General features: G+C 41.7%; 3 protein-coding genes and 1 long non-coding RNA gene across 5 annotated transcripts; 3 read left to right on the top strand and 1 right to left on the bottom strand.

Moving 5' to 3' along the window:
- LOC146961803 (protein c-Fos) lies at positions 1–3285 on the top strand. The gene is made up of 4 exons (XM_085770480.1): positions 1–257; positions 793–1008; positions 1637–1744; positions 1963–3285. The coding sequence occupies exons 1-4, from the start codon at positions 129–131 to the stop codon at positions 2701–2703; spliced, it is 1194 nt and encodes a 397-aa protein (XP_085626606.1). The 5' UTR covers positions 1–128; the 3' UTR covers positions 2704–3285.
- On the bottom strand, positions 3271–12646 carry LOC146961802 (uncharacterized). Of its 2 annotated transcripts, none has more exons than XR_015035180.1 (4): positions 11886–12646; positions 9726–9790; positions 8498–8593; positions 3271–3746 (listed from the first exon to the last, which is right to left on the bottom strand). It is a non-coding gene; the product is annotated as an uncharacterized LOC146961802 (long non-coding RNA). The 2 variants fall into 2 exon arrangements; XR_015035181.1 differs by having other exon boundaries at positions 12161–12646.
- On the top strand, positions 11675–22783 carry LOC146961801 (jun dimerization protein 2-like). Its single transcript, XM_085770482.1, has 5 exons — positions 11675–11754; positions 13010–13062; positions 20617–20834; positions 21458–21562; positions 21854–22783. The coding sequence occupies exons 3-5, from the start codon at positions 20640–20642 to the stop codon at positions 22043–22045; spliced, it is 492 nt and encodes a 163-aa protein (XP_085626608.1). The 5' UTR covers positions 11675–11754; positions 13010–13062; positions 20617–20639; the 3' UTR covers positions 22046–22783.
- Positions 22784–24060: 1277 nt separating this feature from the next.
- Positions 24061–25599, top strand: LOC146961800 (uncharacterized). Its single transcript, XM_085771713.1, has 5 exons — positions 24061–24195; positions 24433–24641; positions 24917–25092; positions 25212–25319; positions 25483–25599. Exons 2-5 carry the CDS (start codon positions 24485–24487, stop codon positions 25597–25599), a joined length of 558 nt encoding a protein of 185 aa, XP_085627839.1. The 5' UTR covers positions 24061–24195; positions 24433–24484.
- The last annotated feature ends 1138 nt before the right edge of the window (positions 25600–26737 follow it).

Below are 26737 nucleotides of genomic sequence, written 5' to 3'. Positions count from 1 at the left end.
CCTCTCCACTATCTGCACAGTTACCATTTATGAACCTGGCAAATGGAATATAAGTAGGCGTTTAGCTGTCTGTTTTGCTTTTTTGAATAGACCAGTCTGTTTTTTATGCAGTGATTTTAGGTGAGAACATGCATCCAGACTCCTGCACTGAGTTCGACTCTTCGTCCAGCTGTAGCACAGCATCGCCTGGCGGGGACACCCCTGGGTGCAGCCAGCATCCTCCTGACTCGCTTTCATCATCAGTGGACAGCGCCAAGGTACAAGCGGATCTGATCATCCAAGAAATGATCCTCTCAGAACGAAAATTCTTGCAGAATAATAGATGCACACGGATGATAGGCTATGGGGTTGCATGCCTCAGATTCTTCACACACATCCAAGATTTCATAGACAGCATCATCTTCAACAGGATTACTGTCCCGTGCTGAAAATGATTCAAACATATATAGGCTACAGTCTCCACATACGAAATCTGTGGAGACAGCGCGGTGACATTAAGTCTTATTTCATGGAGAGGTATAGCCATGTCTTGGTCGTGACCTTTCATTTTAGAATGGTGATGAAAATTACTGATAGGGATTTTAAGATTGGACGTGTAGATGATTTTTGATGGATGTACAGACAGCATTGATTTTCGTCTTTTTGCCATTCCTCAACCAAATGATTGATGTAACATTTATGCACATCTAAAGGTCAGCCATGAACGTGGTTGCACATTCATCAGATAAGCTAAATTGGTGTTTGTCTGCATGCGTGTGTCTGTGTGTGCTTCTGTGATGTGGTTTTTTCCAGGACAGTGATACAAGTGCAGCAGACTCCTTTGTTCCGACCGTGACTGCGATCTCAACCTCTCCGGATCTGAGGTGGATGGTGCAGCCGACAGTCATCACATCTGCCTCTCCGTCGTCCGGCCGAGCTAAGTCCAAAACTCACGGCGCGACGCAGCCGTCCTCCCCGGCAGGTGCAAGCAAGGCGAAGCCCTCCAGCAGGAAAGGGCAGAGAGAGCAGGTATTCAAAGAAACAGGGTGGGGAGGAGGCAGTGGCATGTCACGTTCACAAATACAGGTTACAGGTAGCCAATCAATCAATCAAACAATCAATCAATTAACCAAGCAAGCGATTGAGCAATCAATTGCTCTTCAACAATATCGCATCCTATCCATCCCTTGGCTCTCTATAATGCACAGAGGTTAATAAGAAAACTGAGCTATCGCGATATTTTAAAAAAGGGACATGCAAATAGGATGCAACTGTTTTTGCAGTAAAATTGAACTAAAACTGAGTAATGAAGCTAAATTACTACAGGGAGTTGCACATAAGGTGATTGGATTATGTCTAATTGGTGCAGCGATTGCTAATTACTGTTGGAGTGAGGAGCACCGCACTGTTTATGAATGGGATGGGAAATTGCATAAAATGCGCGTTCACGTGGCTGCCTTGACAGTGCCAGTGGTGCAGCATTTTAACGCCTCAACTGAAAGAGTCTGCACCGACTAGATCAGTATTCCCAGCATACACTGCAACGTTTCCCCCCCCCCCCTTCTCCTCAAATGATTTTAAAAAACCAAACAGCTGATATGAGAAGACTTGGCAGGAAGGAAGTATATTTAAATGGGATTTTTCTGATTGACTTTAGCCTTCCAAAGAGGAGGAGGAAAGGAGGAGGATCAGAAGGGAGAGGAACAAAATTGCTGCAGCGAAGTGTCGTAACAGACGGAGGGAGCTGATAGACACTCTACAAGCTGTAAGTATCCTGTTTTGTGAAATCATATGCATTGACACAGCACACGCGCTCCTCCAAAGCTGAAGGCATTTACAGTGCTGTAGCCTACGACATGTCGCTTGTCGTTATAGATCACAGCAGCACAGCAGGGAGGACTGCAGAGCGCCATAGGGCACCGTTGTTTTCATGCTTCCCTCATGCCAAGCCCTCTCTCTGATATTGTTCCCTCATCTCCTCAGGAAACCGACGAGCTTGAGGAGGAGAAGTCTGCCCTCCAGACGGAGATAGCCGACCTGCTGAAGGAGAAGGAGAGACTGGAGCAGGTCTTAGCCTCCCACAAACCATCATGTAAACTCCCTCCAAATGAAGATGATGATGATGAGGAGGAAGAGGCGGAGGTAGGGGGGGAGGAGGAGGAGGAGGAGGTTAACGAAGATGATGATAACACAATGCTGCAGGATCCCCCGGCCTCCCCACAGTTGCTGTCCATCTTAGAGAGTGGAAAAAACCCAGAGAGCAACCCGGCAGTTGGAGAAGCCCCTATTGGTCAAGACATTGACGAGGTCCCTTGCATTCCTGCTGCAGCCATTTTGGGGAACTCCAACATCCTCCTGTGTTCGAGTGCAGAAGAGGAAGCTCTGGAGGACTTGAATGGAGATGACCTGGATGACTTGGTGCCCAGCCTCGAGATGGCAGTGACTTCTGAAACAGCCGTATCGGTCCCTGACATAGACCTGAGCGGCCCCTTCTGCCTCTCCGACTGGGAAACCCTGTACAAGTCTGTGGCAAACGACCTTGAATCTTTGAGCACGCCAATCATGTCTTCCAGTCCCACTTGTAGCAATTACCGTACAGTGTTTTCCTTTAATTACTCTGAGATTGATTCCTTGGCTGAGGGCTGCGAGAGCCTCAAAGGCAGCCTTGCTACGTCTGAGTTAATGAAAGATAGTCTTAACTCTCCAACACTTCTGGCCTTGTGAATGCAAACGAGTTATGCAACGATACTGTCATCGTATTTTAACCAGCCAGCAAGCTATGATCTTTCTCAAATAATCTTTTATAGTGTGAGTTTTGATGTTGTGTAAAGCTGAACATCAAAGGTTGTGTGTAGACAACATGTTTTCTGTGACTGTAACAGGGTCGATTTCTTCCATAATGCTGGTGCAGTTCTCTTGAGATGAGACTTTGTGCTGGTGTCAAAAATGCATGCAAATACAAAAGTCATCTGTAATCCAAGAAGAGGTGGTATCTTGTGTTTTTAAAAATCCCTAAATGTGATTTATGTGAAGTTAGGTCATGCTCAATAGCCTAATGTGTGTAATAATGTTGACAAAGTTGTGTTGTAACAAGTGAAAAAAAAGAAAGGATACTAATGTGTAGCGTATAGGTGTAACATCTTGCTGTAAGGTGTCCCTCGACATTTCCTTTCGAGTTTTCCATGAAAAAATATTATGTCATGTATTTTATCAAGATGTATTTTATGACATAGTTTATTTTTTTACTTATTACAAATGATCAGATGCAAAAAATAGCATAATGCTGGTAATAAAAGAAGATAACTGCAAACATTTTTGTTGTTGTTATTCAGTCAGGAATATTAATTTGAAGTGAGTCTCCCCACAAGGGCCACAAGGTTCATCCAGGACCTGTTGTAGAGCTTTTAATCATATAGCACATAGTGAGATCATTTTTTGCCTGATATTTCCAACATTGATAATGAACACTTACCCTGAGCTTTCAGGCAAACATGAACGAAGAGCCTTGAAAAGCAGTTAATTTATTTGACCTTCCACATCAATTGAGCAAATTGCATGTAAAAACACCATTATATTTCATTAAAAGCTGCAGAGGAGCTACTAGATGGACTCATCTTTTCATGCTTATGAGTGTCAACTTATCTTTTCATGCGATGACGAAGATCTAAATGGACCTCGTGGTTGGATGTTCAGTCATCTGTCATTTCCAAGGTCAAGAGTGAACTTTGAATCCCAGCTTTTTGGTCAACATGAGATGATAGGAGCTCCTAAAAACAAACAATAAAAACAAAATAAAAACTGCTCGTCTGTTCCTGCTAATAAAAATAAGTTATGTAATATCCATTGGAAAACTTAGTTAAAAAGAGTCAGGAATGTCATATTACAGCCCAATTCATGCAATTGTCAGTGTTTTCCTTTTTTTTTTTTGGATCCAGCGTTACATAAAGTAACCATGACCACTGGGGATTGAATCGTGTTTAAAATGAGTGGGAGCAGCAGAAACAGCAGGTTAATTATTTATTCATAGCTCGCTCTCTCAGCTCCACTATTGTCACGGTCAAGGGAATCCGATTCCACAGCAGCACAGTGCGTGCTATGCGTGACGTCAACACGCGATTGCCACCGCTGCCGTATCATTTCCTATATGACCATGTTTGGGTGGTTGCAGTTGTTTTGTTTCCATGGCGACTGGTGTCATATTTCGGGGCCGGACTGTAGCGTGTTACCGGAAAATGTCGAAGCAGGGCCGAGCCGGAGTGTTGTAGAGCATGGACAGACGAAACTCCCTCATCACGTGCATACTGACAATTGGAGTAATAAGTAATTGACCACCAGTGCCAAGGCCTTTCCCGGAACAACACTTAGGACATCTAATGCTCACAACCCGTTTGCTTTCGGCTTTGAATAGGCAGATTGTGTTTTTAAAGCAACATTAACGCAGCAGTGGATGCACTTAATGTGACCGCATTCAAGCCCAAGGGATTACGTAAGACATTTACGTATGACAGAAAACCTATTGTTTGACACGCAATTAAAACACACAATGCGTCTCAGTGCGTGACTCTGGCTCTGACAGAAGTGTAGTCTCTTTCAGTCATCAATAGGGGGAGCTGCAGAATGAGCAAGAGACAGCACCAACACACCAGAGTCCACTTTACCCACAGCTCTTCATTGGGCCCCTATTGCTCTTAATGTATCCACTATCAGGCCTTTACAAATAACAGAACCAACAACTACACACATCTATTAGGTTCATGTGCAAGTGTTTGAGAAAGTGCACAGTGTGAAATCTCAGTCCTCTCCCCTCAAGACGCTGTAATCAGTGTGTGTAGCTCTGGGCTTCATTAACACACTTGGCTCCATAGGTTTAGTGTAATACTTAATTTTTACTCACTGTCAATGTGCATTAAGTTTACAACAAGGGCTCAACTCTGTTGGACTGTATGAGTGGCATAGTAAACCAAGATGACAGCATGCAGCCATCTAAACTGACTGATTTGTCCTAATAAAGACAGTCATTTTAAATAATGACTAAATTATATGATTATATTAAATATTGCTGTGGGCTGAATAAGTTGCCGTATTACTTGAGAAACATTATACATTACAATCTTAAAACTACTGAACAATAAGGCTTATACAATAAGACAGACTACTTGGTGTTTGTGTGACAAAACGTCTGTGTGTCTGAAATCCACTGCCAAACTAACTACAAACCAAAATCAAATCATTCAGCTCTGAATTGCTTCAATATTAGAATATAAATATGTTGTCAAAAATTTTATTATAATGCTGATAACATCAAATTTCAAAAATAAACTTTGATTTTGAAACCTTTTGAAAGGCCAATGAATGTTGGAGTACTTTGTTCCCTTCACTGCTACGCCACTGTTTCCAATCAGCCGTGTGTGTATGCGAGATGTCTTGGTGCTCAGCTATTTTCGAGCGATGATGGATAGGCCTGTCAACAGCTCTGATGCGTTCTGACTCATTTGTGTAATAATCTTAATGCTTTTTTTTTTTTTTTCTCTATTGTCTTATCCATTTCCACTATTTTATCTTATGCCTGTTTACTGTTTTTCTGTATGATGTTTTAATTGCTTTATTGTTTCAATGATATTGTATTTGTATTTTGTGAAGCACCTTGTAACCTTGGTTTTGAAAGGTGCTATAGAAATAAAGTTTATTATTATTATTATTATTATTATTCTCTGTCCACTCCACTTGTTCTGTCGGATTCTGTGTCCAACAGCGTGATGCCTCTCACCTCCATAGCCTGTTTCAGAGTTGCAAAATATCACATACTGAGAGTTGTTCACAACCAACCATCAAGCCACAAACCCGCTGTCCAAGATGTGAACTTCTTATTTTACAGTGGGGATAGAGACCTCCGCCCGCTGTTACTCAGCTGTATGGGGAAGTATTAATTCTCATTTTTTACTTTGAGAACGAAATAGAAACAATTCTGCCAAAATCATAGTTGATACAGTGGCTCAATTGTGACTTTGGAGGTTAAAAGCATTGAATAACAAGCGTGTCCTTATGCAATATTTCAGTGTCGTGGCTTTCCAGGAAGCTCATCATCAGCATATTTGGGTTGTTTAATCCCTGAACATTTGAGTTCCCCTTTTCTTTTGTCTCAATTAATTTTAAGGTTGTTAAATCATCTTATTACACTCGTATCATGTATTGACCCTCAAAAGTAACTTTGGTAACTTGGAATGGTAAAAATATTGTCATTATTATAACATTGTTGGATAATCATTACTGATGCATTAGTGTCAATGCTGAACAATTTTAGTTATGTGGTACTTGGTCAATACATTTACAGGATTTCATCGACTGATGTTTTGCATGAAAATTCAAAACAAAGCAAATAAGCAATACAGAAATTAAACATGCTGTTAAGTAAAAGTTCAAAGTTTCACGAAGCAGAAATAGTGAAGTGAAATATGAGTATGTATAAACACTATATACTGGAGGTAAATGCAGGTTACACCGGTGTTTTCAATGACTGACTGATTAAGGCTCTCCTCATGTACGTAGGTCCAGACTGCTTGACTGACAGCTCCTTTATTCTCCCTGTTGCTCTAGTTGCACCTGTTTCACCGTAATCTTCATTATTATTACCTCATAAAGTTTTGGGGGAAGTTACACAAGTCAGCAGAACTGTCAGAGAACACCTGTGTGAGTAACATTAGTAACATTTAGACTGAGGCCACATAACTGAATTCAATCTGAATTTATTTCATAAACCTGTTTCCTCATGTCCTCAATGAAAGAGGCCTATAGTTTCACTTTACACTTGGTGCATGAAGGCTGTTTTTATTTGGATGAACTTAAATTATGACTCCTAAAATCTAAAATCCCAGTCTAAGCATACATACCTTTTTGTTTTTACCACTCTTTTTTTGAAGTTTGTATTTCTGTATCTCTTTGTCATCTTGAAGTAATGTGAATGCTGTTGTAAAGCACTGACTTGATATTGCTAATTAATAAAATACATAACTTGGAGAGGGTGGAAGGGCAGTCTCCCTGATCATCAGCATCCTGTTATATGTCTCACATTCTCCAGTTACAGATCTCTATTCTTCTGTTATTTGTTGTTTGCTCACTGTTTCCACCTCTGTTATCTCATCCTCATACACCTCCTGACCACTCTGTTTCCTGCTGGCTGTGATATTCCCAAGGAAGTGCTATATTTACATGGATAAATCAATGTCATAGGGGTTTGGAAAGGCTGGGTCACCTGACATGAGAACAACCTTGTGGCAGTGTTAAAAAAAATGGTACTGAAATGTAAACGAACAGTATCCAACTGGAGATGGCACCTCCCGTGATAAGGTAGGAACAAAAAAAGATCTTGTGTTTCATTTTGAAAAGACTTGCCTGTTTTTCCAATATAACCATACCATTAAATTAACATTTTCTAAAATTGCAATGATTTCATTTCTGTGTGCAGCTGCAATGTACTTTTTATAGAGTTTGATGCATCAAATGGTGAATCCATTTCTCATGGCATTAAGACAGTAACACTCGATTGCTTTTACTAAAATGGAAATGAGGGTGGGGTCAGGGTACTGGCTTCATAGATGACAGCTTTTTGCTGTGAGAGGGAGATGAAGATGAAGATGAAGAGGGTTTAAAGTCAGCCACAGCACGCAAGTGGTGCACTAAGTGATTAGGAGTCTGCCTCAGCCTCAATCCATTAAAGAGAGCTTGTCCTGTACATCTGTCATGTTCATGTAAATAACTGGATAGGAAAAACTGTTTTGGTTAACAGTCTGATCACATCAGACATAATCATGTAGGGTATCTAATGCATGTTATCATTTTCGTGTATTGGTGGTATTTATGCATGAATCTTTTATATACTGTATCTGCAAATAATAGCCTGAAAAAACAACATTTGTTGATGCTTGCTGAATAAATCACAAAAAATATGTTTTTCCATCTAGTCCTGAAGTGTTTTAGTCATAAAAAACACTCATTCTATAGTCATGCACTATTTCAAAATCTAATACCCAAATGGCAAAATGCAGGGAACCAATCATCAAAGTTTTAAATAAACAGACCTAAAATGTGGATGTTAAACGCGTTACTCCACGTATTTTGACGCGATCTACAACTGTCTGGGACTAATTGGGAAGACAAAAAAAGGAAGGAAGGAAACTTATAAAATAGAGCATTCTCAAAAATACAGTTTGTCCGTAAGCTCCGCAGTATGGTGGATGATGAGTCAGGATTGTATCCGGAGGTGTCTGGTACAATGGGTATTTCCCAGAGATGCGATGGATAATATTGCGACAGAACACATAAAGTTAAAATCAACAGGTTTGAGTCAGGTTGATCTTTTGAATAAGATAAGAAAACAAGACTTGTGTCACATCTCATTCAACCAAGAAGATAAAGCTCATATCAATGCACCAAATGTTCTCCTGAACACACGTTGCTAAAAAGATAAATAAAACAGAAAAGCAGTGATTTCTGGTGCAAAAAACAGTTACATTGTTTTTACCTTGACTCCTGACGCCCACACACCAAGAACCGTGCATGAGTTTGGAAAAGATGCAAACCACAAACTGCTCTCCCTCTCCATTCATCATTTGGGCAGCTGTTGGAAACACAAGATTAAGTTTTAATGCAAAGACTTTCTGCAGGATTGGAATAAACCAAAACAAACTTGATATATATGTTGAGATGGAACTCTGAACTTCCAAACAGATCAAACCAACTTCGAGCTTTAAACACTTTGTCTTTGCCACATTGTGAATCAGACCCTGATTTTCCATAACAGCAATGTTTCTACTTGTCTTTGTGTATCCTTACACGCTCACAACTTGTTTCTCTAATGTTAAAAAGCAACTTTTTTGTAAAACAAATTAATATGCCCTGCATACTTGGTCTGAATATCCAGACGGGTGTATTTTTTTTTCACTGTGTCATTATCATGGCTTATTGTTCTTGGCAGGGACAATTCCCTCTTAAAGGCTTAAAGTGCCAAATGGGCCTGCACCATGTGTGTTGATGTACTGAGTGACATCTCTGGCTGCCTTTGTGCAGGCCCAGAGGAAGTCAGCTGAAAGTCTACACCTGGAAGGGGAAAACCAATGTCTTGTCTTGAACATCGATGGCCAAACACTCTCCGGTTTTATGAAATCTGTCTGCTTGTCGGTTCAGTTCTGCTTTATTATGTCTCCCCTAAAATTTGTCATCTATGTTAAGAGTGACTGTGACGCACTGCCTGCACCCCCCCTCCCTCTCCCCCTTCTCCCTTCCCTTTTCCCTCCCCTCTCCGACCTCCCCTCTTATGCGAGACATAAATCACAGCAGAACCAAATTAGAATCTAAAAAAAGGAACACAGTGGGGTATTTTTGTGAGCCTTTAATAACTCGGCTGCTTGTTCTAGATGGAACAGTTGAGATGGTATTGTGTAACAGCAAACTGCTTCAGATAAGTCAAATAATACAAAAAAACCTTAATAAAAGGTATTAAAATAATGCTAAAACTTACTATTTTATTACATTTGGGGATAATACGCCAAAATCTACATTTGTGGGTATTATATTGCAGCTCAGCTGTACTTGGGTAGGCTATTTTGTGAAGGATGTAGACCTTGGCACGATTTATTCGACTATACGATAACTGAGAACCCTAAATGTTGCAACCAAAATTTTATTTAAATAAATACACAACTCATTATATTACAGAGCTTTAGGTCTTTTAAGAGTATAACTGCACGTACCTATAAAGTGCAGGGTTTTAGTTTTCTTGCAGCAGTCCAGAGGGGTGTAGTTAGAGCCGTCCACACTAGAGGGAAGCAGCAGGAAGAATGAGGATGAAGTTTTTCTGGAAGTTTCTGGAGGCACCATCTGAAATACTTAGACATGATTTGGTGCACATGTGTTGTGGTTCTGTTTTTTTTCTCATTCAATGACAGCTTAATTAAGGTGCATTTGAGGAAAATAAAATACGGTTTTAAAACAGCCAAAGCCACATGTGTGAATATTCTAAAAGATTTACTGCAACAAACTTCCTCTACCAGCTGAAATAATAAGATTTCAGCAGCTCGTCTCCTTCAAACATGTGTAACAGCTGTGATGAATCTGTGCAAAAGACATCTGAAGATAAAAGGACAAATGACAATGGGGCACTGAGTAAAAGGGTGCAATAAATGTATTTAAATGAATTCTTAACTGTAATAATAATATGGTTTTAAATTCCACTTTTTTCCTCAAGAAAAACAGGAACTGATGACTTATCTTTGTTTGGAAAAAAGGGAACAGGCAGCAATTTGATGTAAGAGGAACAATCTGACACTGCTGTCATACTATAGGACTTTAGTGAAATGGATAACATGCTTTATTCTTTGGTTTTACAGTTATTTAACATGTTAGCCATCTTCTGAAAGCAATCAGGCACTAAACCACATCCTTCCTTGTACTTAAATAATCACAAGTAGTCTGATCTGAGGGAGGAACACATAACGGCATGTGCTCCAGAGGAAGGTAACCCAGTGCTACACAGCACCGATTTGGGGGTACAGGAATGAGAGGTCACTAGATAAACACAGGTGAACTAGATATATTTCTGTTACAAAAAAAAGAAAAAGGAACCTGACCTCCTTGGACCTTTTAAACACTACAGATGAAAATAGGTCACAGGGGTCACTGGAACAGGCTGATTTGTTTAAAGGCCCCACAAGCCAAACACATGGATGGATACTGTCACATTTAAGTATTCAAATTACCTGCCCCTATTGACCTTTGTCGGACTTGATTGTCACCACCACCACTACTACGACAATAATAATAATACATTTTGTCTATAACAACATCTATTGCACGTCTGTCCGTCCTGGGTGAGGGATCCGTCTGTTTCTCCGATTTTTCCCTGTTAAAAGGGTTTTCTATGGAGTTTTTCCTCAGTCGATGTGAGCGTCTAAGGGCAGAGGATGTTGTTGTGATGCCATGTAAAGCCCTTTGAGACAAACTGTTTGTAAAAACGGGCTATACAAATAAAATTGCCTTGCCTTGCCATTTTATTTCATACTGTAGGCGCCTTTCTGTCACTCAAGGACACCTTGCAATGAATAAAAGAAAGCGCAAAATAAACAATAAAAACCACAAGAGGTACACAAGATTAAAAACAGGTTCAAATCAGAGGGAAAGGGCAATCTGAATCCAGTGGTTTGTGAGAGTGAGTTTGTAGAGGGGACAGACAGTCAAATGAATGGAGGAGGATGATCTAAGGGTGCGAGATGTATTATAGCAGGTTATGACAACTTATAACCAGACTGATAACTTTAAGCCTTTTATTGTTGTCAATGGTTCAACTTTGTCACCTCCGCCTACTGCAGCTAAAGTGAGTGTGTTTATAGCCACTTATTTATTTATTGACTCGTTTGTGTCTGAAGGCGTGTGTTTCCCATGTTTGTGTGTCTGTCCCTCAGCTAAAAACTTTCCTCTCCTCCAGTCTGTGTCAGGTCTGTGTATGTTTTTTTTTTCTCTCTCTTTTCTTTTTGGTTGCTAGGGGTGGAGCAAACAAACCTCTGTGTGTGTGTGTCTTCAGCAGCAGCAGCACCTCCTCTTACATTATTTTCATCCATGCTTACGTCTGGGACAGCAGTTCCGCATTCCCCAGCCCTCACAGACAAGCTCGGTACTTAAACGGGCTGATGCAACGACTTCAGCCAGTCCCCTAAAACCGACATCCGACTCCTGACTCCCCGCCATTATTATTATTACTACTGCGGCTTTTTGGACGCACAACAGGTAAGTCCGACTGTCACACACCGAGCAGAGCAGTGCTGTTGTTTTCTATTGTATGCTAAGTTGTTAGCTTCACGTCGGCTTAGGCTTTAAATATTTGCATATTTTTAATACTTTTTTTTTTTTTTACTTACCACGTTGTAGGGACTCACCCCAACACGTTTGGTTTAACGAGTTTCAGTGCGGCATTTAGCGTCAATTAACGAGCTTGTTGTATCACTCCGCGGTTGTTTTAAAGTGTCCGACGTTTTAAATTAGTTTTAAAGTTTTCCGTCAATTTGTTGCTGCTGCTGCCACCGCCAACAACGACCGTTAAGTTCGTTGTTGTTGCAAGTGTTGTAGCAACGGTCGCCTCTCGCGCCCCGGCTTGTTATTTACAGAGCCGTTGGCGCTCAGACAGACACTTTACACCAGTCAGACAGTGTCGGAATCGAACCGGAGGTATTTATTTCACCTCGGGATTCTTCACGTCGGCGTTGCTAAACACAGGAGAAGTGTCGGTTAGCCTTGTGGAGACGGTTATGTAACGCCACACTCGCCGCACATCCATCGTGGGGGCTTCCTATAAGCTAACGTCAGTGTGGTGCACGAGAGAACAAGGAGCTGCGCGAGCTTCTGCCGTCTCACACAGGAGGGATCGTTCTGATTTACACCGGAACGTTCTGAATTAGAACTTGAACGTTCGGAATTAAACTGGACTTGCATGCTGTCAATAAATCGACCTGTAACGACCACAACAACATCCGCCTCCCTCAGTATAAATCTCAACTTCAAAGACAACACTCGTGCAACTGCCAGAGAGATAACACGCTGAGAGTGGCAGATTTGCAAAATCACTGATAGAAGATGATGATAATAATACTAATAAATAAGGATGGATTCAAGACATAACAATGATTTGGGTGCTGCTAAAGGCTCAAGTTTATTTATTTATGTAAATCATGGATTCATGTTTTTTGGGGGGGATCAATCAACTAATAATTTATCCTAAAAACTGCACTTTCAGAGCTTAAGGTTATAGTTTTCATTTGGAAAAAACAAAACAAAACAAAAGAAGCATCAAATACTCACATTTATTTGTGAAACAGGAACCAGTGAATGTTTGGTACTTCTGCTTAATAATCAATAAATTAATGAACTGTCAACAGTTTTTGGATCATTTCCTCTCCATCAATCAACTGACTAATGTTTCAGCTCTAATACCAACAATAATACTTCTTCTGTGAGTAACAAGATTTATGTTATTACCTCCCTATAGCGTCCAAACCCAGTTGCATCATTGACAGAAGACGACTGACAAGTTTTCTCTGAGTAAGTATAAGTACTGTATGCATGTAAAGCAGTTTTAGAATTAAGTAAGCAGGGAGGCTGGAGTATCACCTCCTGCTGCACAAAAAAAAATCTTTTCTTGGCATTAGCTAGTTCATTTTGAAACATAAGCGATGTAAATGAAGTGTGAAGTTTATTTGGCAGCATGTTAGTGCTGCAAGAATGTGCACTCCGATTGGCTTATATCTGTAGTCTTTGCTTTGGCCCATGATATTGCTCATGCTCAGTATGTTTAACTGCATTTTTATAGATACTGGATTAAGGAACCTCTTTGTTTCTGTGTGTGTGTGTGTGTGTGTGTGTGTGTGTGTGTGTGTGTGTGTGTGTGTGTGTGTGTGTGTGTGTGTGTGTGTATGTGCGCGCGCCAGTCTCTCATGTGAATTTGCATACTACCAGATAAATGGACACCAGTACAGTACACGGTGCCGTCGTCACAGCAATGGTTTGTTTCAGCCGCGTTGTTGTGATGAGCCAGTAAATATCACTTCGGGGTCTTTTAAAAGATTTACACTTTACTGTGTAACAGTAACTCTATCTAGGCCACAGATAGGTCCAGTTATCTGACCTTGTTGACCCGGAGGTTTAAGGCCAATCATGGAATGGGAACTATGACTGGCAGAGGTGGATCGTGTGTGCGTGTGTGTGTTTGTGACTTGCAAGTTCATGGGTTCAGTGTTTTCCTATATAGTGAGGGCACGCTGCTCAGCTGGTGCAGTGCTTGCCCATGCAGCAGCGTGCCACACGGGGGAAACTATTTGTGTGTTCTTTATATATGCGTTTCCTCTGTGTCTTGATCTGTGTTTGCGTGTGTCTAAGCGAACAAGCGTGTGTTGCAGAGGGTTTAAATGCCCCAGCGCCTGCCCGGGCACATCCGTAGGATGGTTTCCGCATAAATGGAACGCTGCAGTGGATTAATGGGGAAGGGCTGGCGAGCCGACAAGCAGTGCAGGGCCGACAGGGCTGTGAGGCTGGACGTGGGCGCACAGGGTTTATTTTAAGTAGAAATGCCTTCCAGTGCGTCTCCGGAGAGCTGAAATTGCCAAGCTGCACCCCACTACACTGAATAGACAGCAGACGCATTGCAGGCGAGCAAGCCAACTATGCAACAGCCAGGCTCAATGATACTAATACTAATGCTGGGGGGAGCAGCTATTCACTGCTGTGGGTATCACATTATCAGTATCACATTGTAGTTCCCATAAGCCTTTCCACATGGTTTGTAAAAACAGTGTGTCAAGACAGACTAGATGTACACGGTGGAAGCAAACACCCAAATGTCCAAAGGTGTAAGTGAGAGAAGAGCCATGACAGCCTGTTTTTTTTTGTAAGAAGAAAAGAGCACAGTAACAGCTCCCTCCTAAAAGGGCTACAGATACTTTATGAATTCCAGATTTCTTGCGGACCTGAAGCCTGTTTTCTCTGTTGACACAGAAAACAGTGTTGTCACTAAATGTCGACCTAAGCGCTGACCTTTCCCTCACAGCCTCCGAGAACAACAGAGTGATTGAACACATTGTACAGTGTGTAGACACTGGGGCTTGTTTGATCAGAGCAAGCGTCTGCTTGACGTAGGACAGATGAGGAAATATCAGAGTGCAAAGTATGAAACAGCAATAAAGTGACAACCACACGTTACATAATAACGGCGATTGCTTCAGCAAGGGGCATTAAATCTAATTTTCTGTGCACGGTTGACCAATTTTTTTCATTGTCAGGGATTGCACAGTACCATGCCTCGGATTTGTCATAGACGCGAACCCCATACATTTGAAATAGCCTTTGTCTGCATTCTGCATTTTGATTCATTTAATCCATGTCTGAGACAAGCCAAAGCTCTGCGCCCTGCAAGGTCTAATCCTGACTTACAATGTGGAGAAAAATAGTAACATTATAATAATTCAACCAGGACCACCCAGATGCAGAATATAGTTGTGTGACTGTCTGAATGGCATGAAGCAAGCCAAGCGGGAATCCAGCCAATGATCACATAGTAATGTTTGCATGAAGGCAGCCACAGTCCTCATGCTTTGTGCATATCTGCAGGTGCTTCGTGTTTGAATTTGCCTGAAAAATGTCTCATTCTTGTGCTGAAGTCGACAATAAAATGCAATCGTTCAACTTCCCGCTCTCTTGTGTAATTTCCTTGCGAACAAAAGATAACCCCAGCATGCACTGCACACTCCAGCTTTTTGCTCACTGCTGCCGCATCCAGACAGCGATTGTGAGCAGAAAACGGAGCTCGATCATCACCATCATCGACAATATTGTGAGGTTAAATGTTCCTAATTGTGTTGAATTGCTGTGTGAAGGTTTTGCTATCTTCACTAGAGGAATTTTAAAAAAAAAGAAAAAGTCTCCCTCAGTGTATGGGAGCTGTTGAAAACCATAAGAACAGCCAAAAGAGAAATGAAAGCTGAAATGAACAGAGATCCCATTTTCTGTTGTGATAATCACTTCCACTCCCACATACGATCACTCTTGAGTTTGATGGCCAGCGATGACCGCAGCGTGATCCAAACAACAGCCATTATCATCACGGTGGCTCCTCTCTGCCCCTCCCCGTGTCCTGTCTTGTCCCTCCAATGAAAATATAATGAGAGGTCGGAAGAATGTTGATATTGTATATTTGGACTGTCCTGTCCTCAAGGAAAGTTGGTGCCAACATCCCTGGTTTCCTCTGAGAATTGCGAAAGGGCTGTAACTCAACACACGGCCTGACTGAATGCAGACGGTAATGATGATCGCTGAGACCTTGGCCAGAGATTGAGAGAGTGTGCCTTGGCCCGAGCCTCCCTGCACATTGTTCACTTTCAGCGCTCGTGTAGAGGCTGGAGCTGTAGAAGCTATTTGCAAGAGTTTTGCAAGATGCTGGTGTGTGGGCTGTGCGATGTCTTATTAGTCCAAAATTAGACTTAAATGAAGTACACTGACAAAAAGCGGTCAAATAGCATCTTGGAAAGTGTGCAAGTCTTTCCCGTAACACTATGATCCAGTGATTTAAAAGTTGAGCAGTCTTGGCATCACAAAAATTTTTACTTTTAAGACTTAGGGAAAGATAAATTGGCCAACAAATACTTCTGACTCCTGCTTTCAGTCACCAAAACTACTGTGCTGGTCAGATTTATAGCTGTAAGTGGTCTCCTTCTTAAAAAGCAACAGTATATAAAGATAATGAGTAGCCTTTGAAATGCCCCTGTAACCCCCCCACCCCCGCCCCCTCCCATACCTCTCCATCACCGTCTCTATAGGGGTTGAGAATAATAGGGCCTCCAGTCGTGCTGCTGGCGTTTGGTAAGGGGCTGAATTCCTCAGCACAGCTAATTGCTCTCAGGAATGACTCAGGAAATGGACACATTTGGTCGAGCTGAGGACAGATACAGTATGTGAGCGAAGAAACCGGCGGATTGTGCATATGTGTGTGTGTATATATAGGCTACACTCACATGCTGGCATGTTCACGTATAGGAACCGTCACTCTCTTGACACGCTCTCTTCACAAACACCTCCAGCTATCCACAGCTCACATGCCGTTAGATTAGTTTTGGGCCGACGCCAGAACCTGCGTAGAGCACGGTCCTATATTTCATAAGTAATACATGACATTTCGGCTCCCCGCCCTTGGCTTCAGCCCGTCTCCTCTCAGTTTGCCCTGAGAGGCTGCGGTGCCCACACTGCTGCTGGGTTGTGTAGGTGTCTTTGTTTGAGGCCAGTGTGGGCCTAAAAGCTGTGGCACTGGCTTTTCTGCTCGACTGCAAAAGCACAGTTACCGCGTTGCATCATCAAACGCTGACCACTAATCCTCCGCCACAGGCTGCTGCTGATAGAAAAAAAAGGAGCAAAATACCCCTGTTTTGAAAAAAAGAAATGTAAAAAATCATTTTGACTCATGCATTTGAGTATAATTACACCCTGCGACGCATGCATCAGCGAACTTTCCCCTGTGTTGTAGAGATGAGACTTCTTCGGGGTTTCATGTCTCGAGGCTTGACGGGGTGTCGAATTTGCAAGGGGGATTTTCAGTCACTTGTGTGGCAGGTTGAAAGCAACGGAACAGATTAAACATAAAACCAACTTTCTACTCAACTTTAAAGTCAGGCTTTATTTACCGGCGAGGCACAGTGAGAGTCTGTTATGTCAGTTTACAATGAGACTATAAATTGTCTTTGAATTGAATGGTGTGTAACTCACTTATGTCTCGTAATTGTTAGGCATCTTGCTTCACACATGATTTCACCTTTGTGTCGGAGGCTGCTGGCTGGCAAAACCACCTCTGTGGTTTTTTTGATTTATGGGATCTGATGTCATGCAGACAAATATGAGGTTTATATATGTTTATGTGCAGAAGAGTATTACTGTGTGTGTGTGTGTGTGTCTGTGGCGAGGTCTGGCCTCAGCTGCATGTTTCAACAAGCCATAGTGAGGAATGGGGGCTTTCCTTGCAATATGTCTGACTGAGCAGGGTTCAGTTACAATGTACTGAGTACGAGCCAGTCTAATAGACATAAAATAAGATTATTCCTGAACAAACTTATTTTTTCAGCGTCACTTTCCATTGAAAAATCGTGTTTCTCCAGGATGGAGCCTAATCCGAGTCTGTAAACCAGTCCTGGGTGTCTGGCCAGCTTGGATATTGGACTCCATTTTGGCTCTGAAAGCGATTCGCTCAGTCATTCCTAATGGGCGCTTCAGTTCCTGTGGCTGTTTTCTCGGCCCAGGGGTTAGTTTGGATTGCATCTTTTGAATTCCAGCGCCGTTATTGGTCAGCAATGAGCAAAATATGAAAAAATATGGCACACTCTGTTGTCACGTGTCGCAGGACGGGGGGGGGGGGCTTTCGCTCCTGTTGGACAGATTTCTGGATGGATTTAGTAAAACATACAGATGTTTGGACACACGGAGGCACATTCTTGTAAGTCTGCACAGGCCACTTGCTCTGTCAAAAGACTTCATAATAAATGCAGCAGTTCAGTCACCTCCAGTCCAACAATTTACACTATTGTCTGGCTATTTTTTAACAGCCTCCGCTCTCACTCACCCCTGGATCAGCTGCCATATGGTTTGCCTTGTTCTTAGCCTTTACACAGAATGAGAAGGCCTTGGCACCTTTCATTCCTCTATGCCCCTCGGGAGTTTCAGAGAGAGGGAATTTTGTCTGCGAGAGATTTTTACCAGGGCTGTCTTGTTCTTTTCCTCTCCAGCAAAAACAACAGGCCGCTGCCAAGTGCAGTGTAAATGGGAGTATACATACAGTGGGAGAGAGGGAGTGAGGGAGTGAGGAAAGGGAGAGAAAGAGGGGGAGAAGGAGGGGGCAGTTAGGATTTAAATAATAAAATGCCTCATTGGACACTGGCTCCACACACCAACTTGTCCTTGGAGCAAATAAATCATGCAAACTGGAGGTGGAACAGCTCAGGAGTAGTAGGGATATTAAGTAAAAGACTTTTGGCTACGGATGCACTGTTTCTCCCTTTAGATGTAAAACAATATCCATAGTTTCATTAATACAGGAAGGTTAAATGCTGCATGTAACAACCTTCCCCCCCAAAAATAAGTGAGAACAACAGTTCGTGGTTGTACATGTGCTTTAGATTTTATTCGCTTGACTGTTTTGCATCATATTTGCTACCTGTCACTTCAGGTTGTTGAACTAATGGGTGAAATGGAAACGATACGGTGTGGACGTGGAGAATAATGATCTATATATCTCTGAAGCCACACCAGTTCGCAGAGAAATGTCAGGACTGCTGCTCAGAAGTGACTTCTTTTTGCCACAAGTGAGCAGGTTTGGTGGCTGCCATGCATGACAGCAAACCCCGGCCCAACTGTAAAAACACTCTGAGACCAGCCCAAGAGCAGGGTGGAGTACATTAGAATAGAGTTACATAACCCTGGTTTTTTCATTACCTCCTCTATGGCTTTGTAATAGTTCAAATCTTTCACCTCTGCAAAAGAAAAAGAAAGAGAAAGCAAAGAAAGGAAAACTTGGTATAACTTACAATACTCTGAGCCCCGTCGCCTGGTCAGCCACCAGCGAAGTCAGCTGTTTTTTTCGCAGCACCTCACAATACACTTCTTTGTTGGTTCCATATGAGAGGGGCTTTGTTCGGTTTGTGCCCAACCTGTAGAGGTTCAGGTTTGGCCAAATGCTCTGGAGGCAAATGTGAATTAAGCTGTTAAAGCAGAAGTCACACTGATATCATCAATCTCTTTAAAACTCCTCATAGCTTTGGCCGGTAATCCTAGCTGACCCCCTGTCACCACGCCAAACTTACTGAAGTATCAGTTGTTCAGTTGTATCAGTCATGCAGAGGTTTGGTCCAAAACAGATTTGATCTATGCAGAGATTGTGTCTCTATAAACAGTGTCTGCCTCCATTATTCAAACTGTTCCCATTTATCTACTGGATATTTTTCATTTGATGTATTTCTATTTATTTTCTACACAAAATACTGGACAGTAAAGGAAACAATTTCTTGTCAGACTTCTCTAAAATTCTCTCTTCTCAGTCTGCGTCTCCTCAAGAGATTGCAGGGATGGGCAGGGTAGAGGCGGCTCATGTTACACTGTTCCCATCTGTAACATTTGTTTTTTATTTGGCCATCAGAAGTTTTCCAACTCTTGGTCTTACAGTAATTAGAGAGACGTCTTAATTCTCCAGCCACTTCCTTTAGGCCCGCACAAGTTCTCCTTTTTCCTCCTCTCTGCCCCTCATTCCTCCCTGATTACATTAAAAAGTGCTGCGGTCAAACCCTCTAAACTACCCAAAATTGTTGAAAGAGGGTGGCGGTGGAATGTATGAGTGTTACCCGCTCTGTTTTGACACAAATGCTTTTGATATCCTTTGAGTCCTCTTTACGAGAACCGAAATGAACATTCAAGATGAAAAACCCACTGGTGGGTTAATGGTCGGGAGTGTAAGAGTAGAAGATAGTCCTCTGTTTGTGTGATCAGACCCCGGGGGGTTCATGACATTCTCTTTGCATGTGAAGCTACAGAGATGAGTGTGTGGCTGCTGACAGTGTTCAGTTTGTTTTCTCACCGGCTGCTGACTAAGAAGATAACACAGCTGTCAAAGCTGTCAACGTATGAATGCATTCTTGGAAATGGCAACATGTAGTTAGAAAAATGTTTGATGCCGAAGATGGTTAATTTTTTTTTTTTTCTGAAGCGGTGCCAATCCTCAAAGATCATAGTAGAGATAAAAGAACAGATCCGATGACTGCAGTTTGTTACAGGGAGAAGGAAATAATTACGTGGATCATATACACATTTTGGACTTGAGCGACTCAGGGATATCCTTTTCTTTCTTTCAAAGGCTTTCTATCACATTTTGCAGAATGAATTGGCCATTAAATGGTTATTTTAGGAAAGAGGGCAATAAAAACTAGAGGATTTAAAAGGGGTGTGTCCACTTTTGCTTTCCAGTATACTAAAAAAGAGTTGCACTAAATTTTAATCATCAGCAAGTTCTTTTTTTGGCTTCTTTTTCTTGTCCTAATTGCTTCTGCTCTTCCTGTTTTCTCTCTCTCCCTACAGCGGCGGTGGTGGCCGGGTCGGACATGATGCCGGGACAGATACCTGACCCTTCGCTGGCGGCGGGCTCTCTGCCCAGCCTGGGCCCGCTGGCGGGCATCTCGGCCACCACACTCACTGATCAACTCAAGCTGGCTGACTTCCGCCAGCTGGGCTCCATGTTGTCCCCGCTGCATTTCCTGGGGAGGCTGGGGAAGAGGCCGCTCGCCATCAAGACAGAGGTGAGGAGGAAGAGAAAAGAGGAGAAAAAGGGGAAATGGTGCATGAGTAGGGTGTGTGAAACATGCTTATCAGGCCAAAGGGCAGAAACAAGAAGGATGGTATCAGTTTGAGGATGTTTCAAAGGCCCCACCTCATGAACCAAATGATTAATTTGGGTATTACCAAGGCATTTGGCTTCATGTTTGTGATCTGATGTAATTGTAGGAGCTGCAGATAACAACTGAAGAGATGTTATTTTCTAGTGTGAGTTGCTCAGGAACTGGAATTATTTGTTTGATGCAATAAATGTTATCACTTGATGACAGAAAATGCATGAAATCATAAAAAGTTACATATTGACAAATTGGCCTGAGCTGGTTTAGGACACTGTATTTTCCTTTATTTCTCAGTAAAATGCTTGATTTAAATTACCAGTATGCACTTGTTATACTATGATGTGGTAGTATAAGTATAAAGATGTTGCTCCCTCTTGTGCTTTAAACAAGAATTACTAAAGAGGTTGTGGTGTAGTGATAACTACTCTTGGGAGTAGGTTTATATAATGTGTTTCATAATTATCAGAATCATATAAAACAGCCAGATGATATTTATGTCTTATACTATCGATGCTTTGTGTTTGCAGATGGATGAAGACGAAGAAAGGAGGAAACGGAGACGAGAGAAAAACAAAGTAGCAGCAGCACGATGCCGAAACAAAAAGAAGGAACGGACCGACTTCCTTCAAAGGGTGAGTTCATGACACAGCACTGCATACTAATGAGCAGAAGAAGAGCAGTTAAGGGCAGTAGCCAAGAGTAGCCTGATTTAAAATGACCTGAGCTAAGTTCAAGCCCATTCTGAGCCAACACAATCAGGCTAATTCAAGCCTGGTTTAAACAATCTGGATTACTGCACGCAAGCACAATTTAAAGTCATGATGGTCATAACTAAAATGAACCAACCTAAATCGATCCAAGAACTCTGAAGTACTATTTATTATTTGCTCTGTAGGGTCTGATAATGAAATGTCTCCATTCAGGAATCGGAGCGTCTGGAGATGGTGAACTCAGACCTTAAGGCCCAGATCGAGGAGCTCCGTCTGGAGAGGCAGCAGCTAATGGTGATGCTCAATCTCCACCGGCCCACGTGCATCGTCAGAACAGACAGCGTCAAAACACCTGAAAGCGAGGCCAACCCTCTGCTGGAGCAGCTGTCCACTGACACCAAGTGAAACCAGGAAAAGCAGGGACACCGCATCCCTGAAGCCCAACCTTGCACCACAGTGGCAGCCATTACAATGAAAATATAACTGGCAATAACATTTCTAAATAAGCACTTGAGCTCCAAGCTGGAGACTTTCGGAGACTCTGCCCAAGGACCTGAGGTTGTGGGGCGTCCTCAGTACTGTTACATGAGCTGGCTCTGTCCATTGGAAGACTGGAAATACCCAGTTTCATCTCTGCATTAAGAGTTGTTGTCAACACTTAATGCGCTGTGCCTAGTTGTTACTTCAACCACCTCTACGTAAAGGGACCAATGTAAACTGTAGAGTACGACTGGAAACAACGCTGAGGAAACACACTAATAATGAATATGGTGCTCTGTTACAAAAGCCCTGAGTTAACTGTGTGGCATTGTTTCAGTGCAGAGGCCCACAAAGGCTTAGTGTCCTGCAGTTTTCCTTTGTATGCTAGTCGAATATACAGGTGTAGAGTTTTTAGGATATAATACTCAATACAAGTACACCAAACTGAGTAGAGTTTTTTTTGTTTTGTTTTTGTAATGTTGATTTCTATACCCTGCCTTGACGATGGCAGATACCGGTTGATCCGATTTGTGGTGACGCTGGCGTCATGAAAAGCACATATACACAAAATGTTTACACCCTTGTTTTTGTACTTGTTGTCTGTCCATTATTGTACTTGTTTTATACTGCTTTGTATACATAAACATATATGAAATGCTTGTTAATCACTTGATGTGATTTGTCTCTTCAGTCTTTCCAGTCTGTCTGTCATGTTGCGCTGTCAAACAGCTGTGAAAACAAGCAGAAATCTTTTTCAGCTGAGCAGTATTTCAATGTCTGTTCTGGGCCTGTATCTGCTATGTATGACTCTGTTACCCTGAATAGATTAAATTTTATTTTCTAACTACAAGAAAGATCATGCTTTTTTTTTTTCCTCCACTGAAATTAATTAAAGTGATTTTATTTGTTCCAGTCATGACACCAGAAGTACCAAATGACAGAAGTTGTGTAATCATGTTTTCAAACAGCTGAGGCATGTTGCCAAAGTCAGGGATTTACTTCAGTTTGCAAAACTCAGAAAAGGTCATTCATGCTTTTATTTCTTTCAGGCTCCCTTTGTTCAGCACTCAGCAGGGGAAATGTCTCCCATCCATGGAGCTACTCAGTTTTTGACAGGATAGATTTTAAGATATTTCAATAACTACTTTAATGCCACCAAACAGTTTCCTCCGATTATCATGAAACTATAACTTCATTGTAATTGTACTTCCCTTTATGAGTCACATCTTTTGTTTTTACTCGATATGTTAAAATCTTTTGTTCTGTTTCCTCCTGACTTTTGGTAGTCAGCTTTTTACTGAAGGAAGAGCATTTATGATCCCCACTTCCCTCCTCACACTGACAGACATTTACTTATGGATGGCAAGAACAATTTACCATTCTGGGCCTCTCTCTCTCTCTCTCTTTTTTTTTCCCCCTCCATTTTTCTCATATTTTCTCCCTGGATGGGGTAAAAACACACTCATAGCAGTCTGATTAACACATTAATAATTATGGGCTCATTGAAACCTGAGCCATAATATTCTTAACCTGACAGCAACATAGGGTGGACTAAATAAAAATAGTTTTTTTTAAAAGAGTAATATAAAATAGAGTGAAATAGACACATAAGAGTAATAAAGCATGTGGGTTGAGAGTGAAGCATGGATGTATTGGTGTGAAGGCATCACTGACCTGTATCTACCAGCTTTGCCGTAGATACAGTGTGGTGTACGGAAGTATTCACGGTCAGCAGCGCCACCTACTGGCCATTTTTGTGAACTGTACTGTACTCTACTAGACCTGATAATTCAAATTGTCCTCACAGGACTGTAAAAGTCATGGATGTATTATATTCATCCATGGTAAACGTGTAGGCTAACGATTTGTGTGTCAGGAAAAACGTAATATCGTATTTACGTAGGCTACAGCTTTACGTAATGACGCATTTACGTCGACGATTCCAGTGCCAAGCAACTGCATTCTGTTTTTGCGCGGTTAACGGTCATTTATTAATTGATTTATTTTGTCAGTTTTACACGATCACATAACTGGCTCGGGTAGGCTGTCGTCTTCTTTTACCTTCAACTGTAGAGGTAATTTTACATTCCTGCTAAACGCATAACTTTAAACTTTTAAATGAGATTTATTTTGGTCCAAATCAAAGGTTACAATGTTGGGTTGTTCTAACGTAACTTAGACCGGAAACCTCATTCACCCTCAGTGTGTGTCTGTCCAGTCTCATAAGTTACTACTGTGGGCAATGCCCTCAGCTTTTCATGTCCACACTGCAGTAGGCTATGCTAACTGAAACACTCACCTGTCTCGCTCAGGACTTTGTGCAGGTGTATTGAAAGAGCTAGGCCTCTATTAGCTTCTTGTGTGATGATGATGGATCAGTTTGAAGAAGTAGAAGCAGTCCAGCAGCAGCCACCTGATCAACCAGCAGCAGTCCAGGATGGGATGGAGCACCAGGAGGGACAGACCCAGGGCCAAGAGCAGGACAATGGTGAAGAGTATGACACTGATCTGGAAACAGACGGTAGGTTAACATGGTCATTCAGTCCAGTAATGATGGATATCCCCCTCACCTTCTCAGGGTTTGTCTTCCAAAGCATTGATATAGGTTACCTCCAAAATATCAATACGTGAATCATGGTAACTTGGTAACTCTAGGCCACATCGACCCAACTGGTTTTCAATCTCACACTTACATCTACTTTCATATATAATTAAATTTCATTACATGTGGTGTTTACAAGCCAACGAGCAGAAACCCTGTCTCACTCATGCTGTCCTACTCCTTTTTCATTCCAGATGCCACAAATAAGAGAAAGAATTTACCATGTGCAGACATTTACCTGCAGGCCTGCCAGCGGTTAAGAACCACTCCTATTTCCTCCTTCATCCGTCATTTGAACGAAGCCACCGTCAACCTGAACCACTATGGTGTGGGACCTTTGGGCGCCAAAGCTCTGGCCATAGCTCTGCAGGTATGGATGGCCCTTCATTCCTCAAATGTGTACAATGATCAGCAAATGCAATGGTTGAGATGTAGAGAGAAATGGGATTTTATATTTACTTCTCCAGTGTTAAAATTTCCTTGATTTAGAGTAACCAAGATATCATTAACCTGGAGCTGGAGGACTGCCAGCTGAAGGCACAGGGGGCACGCTATCTGATGGAGATGCTTCAGTCAAATATCACCATCCAGAGTCTGGTAACCGTTCTTAATGTATCACATCAGCCCTGGAAAAAATGTCTGTTTACAAGTTTAATACATGGACGCACTTATTATTATATATTTTTTTCTTTCTTTTAAAAAAAAAACTATGTATATCACATGTTTTTATCCCAAAAATGACTGAATGTCTTAACTTCAGAATCTTTCCAACAACCAACTGTGCCTAAAAGGAGCGGACGCCACGCTTTTGAATATGCATGTGCAGCATTACTTATGCAGGCCCTGCAGAGTGGGATTATTAAGGGTGTGCGGATGAATTGTCTCAAGGTGTGATATCGAACAGAGCAATCTGTTTCAGTCAGGTGGCTCCAGTGGTAACCACAGAGGAGACAATGACATGACGCACCATCTCACCTGCACATGTCCTGTGTACCTATTTGTAAGTGATTTAACACAATAATATTTGGTCATCAGGACCTTTTTAAAACCTTTAAAACATCCTATTTCAGTCAGATTCATCAGTTCATATTTTGGGGGAACTGAGCATCACCACAGTCCAATATCTAAAGAGACATAATAAAGAAGTCTAGTCAGGGACAGGTGTTGGGAAACATGTGGAGGGTTAGGTTCGTCTCAAATGAAATTTGATTATTACACAGTAACAGCTGTGAATTAAATGAAAGTCCTTGTTCGGTGAAAACACTTTCTGGTGTAAGAGAAATGTGGTTGTTGAAGAAAACTCACTCCACTACATCTACCAAATGTGTAAAACTTGAGCTGTAAATATGAAAAATCCCACTTTCCATTTCAGGCATATGGCTTCAGTGGGTTACAGCAGCAGAGAGATTTGATTCTTAGTGTTGACTGACACCCCTCTGTGATGGATAAGATGATGATAAGAACACTTATTATTAGTTGAATATTTGTTGTGAAAATCACATTTCAGAGTTTCAGTAACACAACAAAATCAATTTCTCCAGTGCAGATAATTAAAAAATTTGACTTTGCCCAATCACAATCATAGATTGACCTTAAAAATCACAACAAACTCTGAGGCGCTCTTCTTTAAAACCTTTAAAAAAAGCCTTGTTTGAAACCATCACAGTTTGTTGATTTGTAAGGTCTTACATGACCACGCCATTATGATACAGGCTTTTTAATAGTTTTAAAGGAAAGCGCCTTGAAGTTCTTTGTGATAATTCCCAACCCAAAGAGCCCCTAAACATATGCACCTTGAGTCCACAAAGCGCTCCTCCTCCAACACTTTTTGACCTCACTTAAATGTGACTGGTCTGATGCATTACTTCTAGTATGCTTGTGTTCATTGCCTATTTGCCTCAGGTTTAGACTGTACTAACAATGAAGTAGAATTACACAGTTGTTTTCATAACCATTGGTAATGTTTAAAAAATGTGAGTCATGGATGTGGAAATTGTGCTTTAGTTATTGAACAT

The sequence above is a fragment of the Trachurus japonicus genome, chromosome 24, assembly GCF_045865225.1.
Source record: "Trachurus japonicus isolate A0001 chromosome 24, Traja_1.0".
Taxonomy (NCBI): Eukaryota; Metazoa; Chordata; class Actinopteri; order Carangiformes; family Carangidae; genus Trachurus; species Trachurus japonicus.
The sequence above is the reverse complement of the archived record's forward strand: the minus strand, read 5'-3'. Positions and strand labels throughout refer to the sequence as shown.

Coding starts and splice junctions, on each gene's coding strand:
- LOC146961800 (XM_085771713.1), top strand. CDS start 24,485: ATGATGATGGATCAGTTTGAAGAAGTAGAAGCAGTCCAGCAGCAGCCA. Junction 25,093..25,211: donor CTCTGGCCATAGCTCTGCAG/GTATGGATGGCC, acceptor TCCTTGATTTAG/AGTAACCAAGATATCATTAA. Junction 25,320..25,482: donor ATATCACCATCCAGAGTCTG/GTAACCGTTCTT, acceptor TCTTAACTTCAG/AATCTTTCCAACAACCAACT.
- LOC146961803 (XM_085770480.1), top strand. CDS start 129: ATGCATCCAGACTCCTGCACTGAGTTCGACTCTTCGTCCAGCTGTAGC. Junction 258..792: donor CATCAGTGGACAGCGCCAAG/GTACAAGCGGAT, acceptor GGTTTTTTCCAG/GACAGTGATACAAGTGCAGC. Junction 1,745..1,962: donor TGATAGACACTCTACAAGCT/GTAAGTATCCTG, acceptor TCATCTCCTCAG/GAAACCGACGAGCTTGAGGA.
- LOC146961801 (XM_085770482.1), top strand. CDS start 20,640: ATGATGCCGGGACAGATACCTGACCCTTCGCTGGCGGCGGGCTCTCTG. Junction 20,835..21,457: donor CGCTCGCCATCAAGACAGAG/GTGAGGAGGAAG, acceptor TTGTGTTTGCAG/ATGGATGAAGACGAAGAAAG. Junction 21,563..21,853: donor GGACCGACTTCCTTCAAAGG/GTGAGTTCATGA, acceptor GTCTCCATTCAG/GAATCGGAGCGTCTGGAGAT.